Source organism: Limulus polyphemus, unplaced genomic scaffold (assembly GCF_000517525.1).
Source record: "Limulus polyphemus unplaced genomic scaffold, Limulus_polyphemus-2.1.2 Scaffold3303, whole genome shotgun sequence".
Taxonomy (NCBI): Eukaryota; Metazoa; Arthropoda; class Merostomata; order Xiphosura; family Limulidae; genus Limulus; species Limulus polyphemus.
Genome location: NW_013668913.1, coordinates 38556 through 43350, shown reverse-complemented (window position 1 = coordinate 43350; position 4795 = coordinate 38556). Strand labels below are relative to the sequence as shown.

Genomic DNA, 4795 nt, shown 5'->3' with positions numbered 1-4795 from the left:
CGTGTTGAAGTTAAAGTGACTGTGGAAATTCTGTGTATTGCAAAGCTGTATTGAGAAAGAATAAACTAGTTTTATTTAAGAAATGACTTGTATTGCTGAAGTTCCTTGGGAAGAATTTTTACGGGAAATCAACAAACGACCAGAGACGTAACAATATCTTGTTTCAGAATATCTTTAATGAAACTTTATTGTTTATCTATTTCTGATGGTTCTGTGCAAATAGTACTGGTTCTGTTATTCAATGTTGGTACAACAGCATGCTTATGTAGTTTAGTATAATGTAAAGAAACATTTCTCTGTATGTGTTGGTTTACGAAATACATAAAAGATATGTTCAATTTCTTTCATTCGAGAAACGGGACGTCTACAAAAATAGTTTTCTTTATTATAGATTTAATGTAAATTTGAAAACCTAAATGGGTAAATAAAGTGATATTTTTTATCAACAGTACAACACATTTCATCAGTGTATCTTTGTCAGTACTTTACTTAAGTTGAAGCAGCGTTTTCATTGTGTTCCATAAAACAAACTAGCTAAGGAAACCAAAACAAAAGATCCCGTGGCAGTCACAAAGATCTTTAAATGGTAAAAATATAACTGAAAACCAGAGTTTCAATGTCTGGCGTACTAACAAAATAGTGTCATGCGTTAACTGAACAGTGATATCATCCCGTATCGTGTGTCAACCGAACAGTTATAACATACAGTGTCGTTTGTCAACATAACGGTGATAACATCCTTGTCGTGTGTCAACCGAACATGGATAACATCAAGTGTGGTGTGTCAACCGAACAGTGATAACATCCGGTGCTAAGTAAATGGTGTACCCCAAAGATATTTCTTTTAGGAAAATATAGTGCTGTTTATCATATTGGTTGTAAATATTGTAATGTTAAATTGTTTATCATATTGGTTGTAAAGGTTGTAATGCTAAATTGTTTATCAGATTGGTTGTAAATATTGTAATGTTAAATTGTTTATGAGATTGGTTGTAAAGGTTGTAATGTTAAAATGTATATCGGATTGGTTGTAAAGATTGTAATATTAAATTGTTTATCAGATTGGTTGTAAAGGTTGTAATGTTAAATTGTTTATCAGATTGGTTGTAAAGATTGTAATGTTAAATTGTTTATCAGATTGGTTGTAAAGATTGTAATGTTAAATTATTTATCAGATTGGTTGTAAAGATTATAATGTTAAATTGTTTATTAGATCGTTTGTTAAATTGTTTATCAGATTGATTGTAAAGATTGTAATGTTAAATTGTTTATTAGATCGTTTGTTAAATTGTTTATCAGATTGGTTGTAAAGGTTGTAATGTTAAATTATTTATCAGATTGGTTGTAAAGATTGTAATGTTAAGTTGTTTATTAGATCGTTTGTTAAATTGTTTATCAGATTGGTTGTAAAGGTTGTAATGTTAAATTATTTATCAGATTGGTTGTAAAGATTGTAATGTTAGATTATTTATTAGATCGTTTGTTAAATTGTATATCAGATTGGTTGTAAAGGTTGTAATGTTAAATTGTTTATCAGATTGGTTGTAAAGGTTGTAATGTTAAATTGTTTATCAGATTGGTTGTAAAGATTGTAATGTTAAGTTGTTTATTAGATCGTTTGTTAAATTGTATATCAGATTGGTTGTAAAGGTTGTAATGTTAAATTGTTTATCAGATTGGTTGTAAAGATTGTAATGTTAAATTGTTTATCAGATTGGTTGTAAATGTTGTAATGTTAAATTGTTTATCAGATTGGTTGTAAAGGTTGTAATGTTAAATTGTTTATCAGATTGGTTGTAAAGGTTGTAATGTTAAATTATTTATCAGATTGGCTGTAAAGATTGTAATGTGCATGTGTATCATTTTTGTAGCGCAAAGCAACACAGTGGTTACCTGCGCGCTGTACATCGCGGAGAATCGACCCCAAGATTTGAGCGCTGTAAGCATTTATTGCTAAAAATGGAATAGCCCTGGTTGTGTTTTAACACATGGATCACTCTTGAAACATACGAGTTTTGTTCTCATTCAACTTTTTGGGTCTATAGATTATTGATCTAGGTATTTTTTCTTAAAATTTCCAAAACATACACTGTCATCTTTATTTATATGCTCTGTATCATAAGACAGCTTGTTTTGGTTTACTCTGTACAGAAGTGTTTTACAACGAGATTGCATGCGAAGGTCAACGACTCCGACTGCGTTGTTCGAGGCCCTTTAGGATTGCCATATACTTAGCAGCTTTTGGCGGAACATATTTTGGAGTTCCAGAATGTCCCCAACTAGAGGGCGCTGGCAACCAAGGTAAACAACTATTTGATAAATAATAACATATGTATCAATATTATTATTTTTTCCTTTAACAAATGTATGTCAGGCGTGGCTCAGCAGTTAGAATGACGGGCTGCATTTCGAAAGATCTCAGGTTCGAGATCATAATATGTTGCTGAACAAAATCTGTCGCCATATAAAAGTCAAACAGTCAATTTCGCTATTCATTTAAAAGTACTTGTATACTCAGTTGGCAAAAGTGACTGGTCAACATTTATGAATTAGGGATAGTAAGTGTGCTCTAAATCTTAGGGTTTCTGACCTGATCTCATAGCACTAAGGTGAGAGTTGTAGGTAAGTTTGGATGCTGAATAACACTGACATCTCAACATCGTCTTGCTATATAAAGATTTGAATACCGAAATAATATGAAATAACGCTGTAAAATAGAGCATTATTCAGTGATGACTTTGAATAAATTCCATGCCCAATTCTGAGAAGGAACAATGCAGTCGAGATAGGTTATTTAAATTTGACTTCCTGAATTTACGTCATAGTTCACACTGCTTATGTAGAAGTAAATGGCCATCGGGCAGTAAGTATCAATTCTTTCAGATTTAATTCTCTTTGTACTAGTTGTTTCATATGTAATAAAAATGTTGAACCTCGAGACTACTCATCAATCAATAATGGCTGGAGACGGCTTGAATGGGTAATGAAGAAACACTTTAATATAAGTTTTTCTTCATAACCCAATCAAGCTGGCTCCAGCCATTATTAGTCTCAAAGTGGGTTCCTCGTCATCGAATTTACTCATCAATCAGTTCTCAAAACTCTTTTGAATAATTCACTTTCACAACTCATTCATGGCTAACAAACACTAGTAACTAATTAATAAACACTAGTTAACTGGCGTTATTTGTTAGGGAGAGCTGTATTTTGAAGTTGTAAAATCTTTTCTAACTAATTAATAAAAAGTTTAAATTTTAATTAATAATATAAAGTTTCAAACATCGTAAAAGTAATTAGAACAAGTCCCGATGTATGTTGATAAATTAGTCAATATTTCTCTTAATATCGAAGACGTAACTGAGAATAGCGAATCTATTTTAGCTAATTATGTCCGTTGAAACTCACATTCAGAAATTTGTATTTAGTCTTGTATGATTGAAAGGGAGCTCCACCCCCAAGACTGAAGTAAGTTTAATTAAAGTCATTCTTTCCAGCTAAATATTTAGTCACGAGATGATTATATTTCAAACTCCATTTACGAAAATAGATTTTTACAGTTAGTTAAATTCCACTCTGAACTGAATAAGATTTGCGAGCCACTAGCTGTACAATATAGCTTATTAACATGGTTACCGTAGAACCAGGAAACTTATCAACAATATAACTTAGTAACATGATTACCTTAAAATCAAGAAACCTGTCAACAATATAACTTAGTAACATGATTTCCGTAGAACCAAGAAACCTATCAACAATATAACTTAGTAACACGGTTACCTTAGAACCAAGAAACCTATCAACAATATAACTTAGTAACACGGATACCTTAGAGCCAAGAAACCTATCAACAATATAACTTAGTAACACGGATACCTTAGAACCAAGAAACCTATCAACAATATAACTTAGTAACACGGTTACCTTAGAACCAAGAAACCTATCAACAATATAACTTAGTAACACGGATACCTTAGAACCAAGAAACCTATCAACAATATAACTTAGTAAAATGATTACCGTAGAACCAAGAAACCTATCAGCAATATAACTTAGTAACACGGATACCTTAGAACCAAGAAACCTATCAACAATATAATAATGGCTGGAGACGGCTTAAGTGAACAAGAAACCTATCAACATTTTCTCTCGGCCGAAGGAATCTTTAGTGAACTTTACCAAACCCCCGAGAAAGAAGGAGACTAAACTAGGTCCACTAAAAACTAACTTCTGTTTGTTTTGGTCCTTAATGTATCTGTGCTGTCTAGTAGTCAGTCAGTAACTAACCGTTGAGAGACTAAGATAAAACTAGGTTCTATTTTGTTGTATTCTTAATGTTCTGTTTAGTTGTATTCTTAATGATTTTTTACTAGCTAGGGTTGTCAGTCGATTGTACTTGAAAGATAAGGCTGTACAGCTAGTAAAATCTCACAAGATAATTTTTCTTGCTGCAGAGGGAACCAAAAAAAGGATTAAGATAAAATATAATTATAATAAGACCATATTTAATTCATTAGTCTAAAGTTTGTATTCAATATATCTTTGTTTTTGATGTTGCTTACAACTTTGTAATTGTCTTCTCTTTGTTTTTGATGTTACTTACAACTTTGTAATTGTCTTCTCTTTGTTTTTGATGTTACTTAAAAGTTTCTAATTGTCTTCTTGTTTTTTGATGTTACTTACAACTTTGTAATTGTCTTCTTGTTTTTTGATGTTACTTACAACTTTGTAATTGTCTTCTCTGTTTTTGATGTTACTTACAACTTTGTAATTGTCTTCTCTTTGTTTGTGATGTTAC

At 31.5% G+C, this 4795-nt stretch overlaps 1 protein-coding gene across 1 annotated transcript in view; it reads left to right on the top strand.

Annotated features, from left to right (window-relative positions):
• Nucleotides 1–4795, top strand: part of LOC106469101 (protein eva-1-like) — a 95210-nt gene that overhangs the window by 80405 nt on the left and 10010 nt on the right. The window contains exon 4 of the mRNA XM_022397514.1: nucleotides 2152–2301. Coding sequence (XP_022253222.1) covers nucleotides 2152–2301 — 150 coding nt within the window. The remainder of the gene's footprint in view (nucleotides 1–2151; nucleotides 2302–4795) is intronic.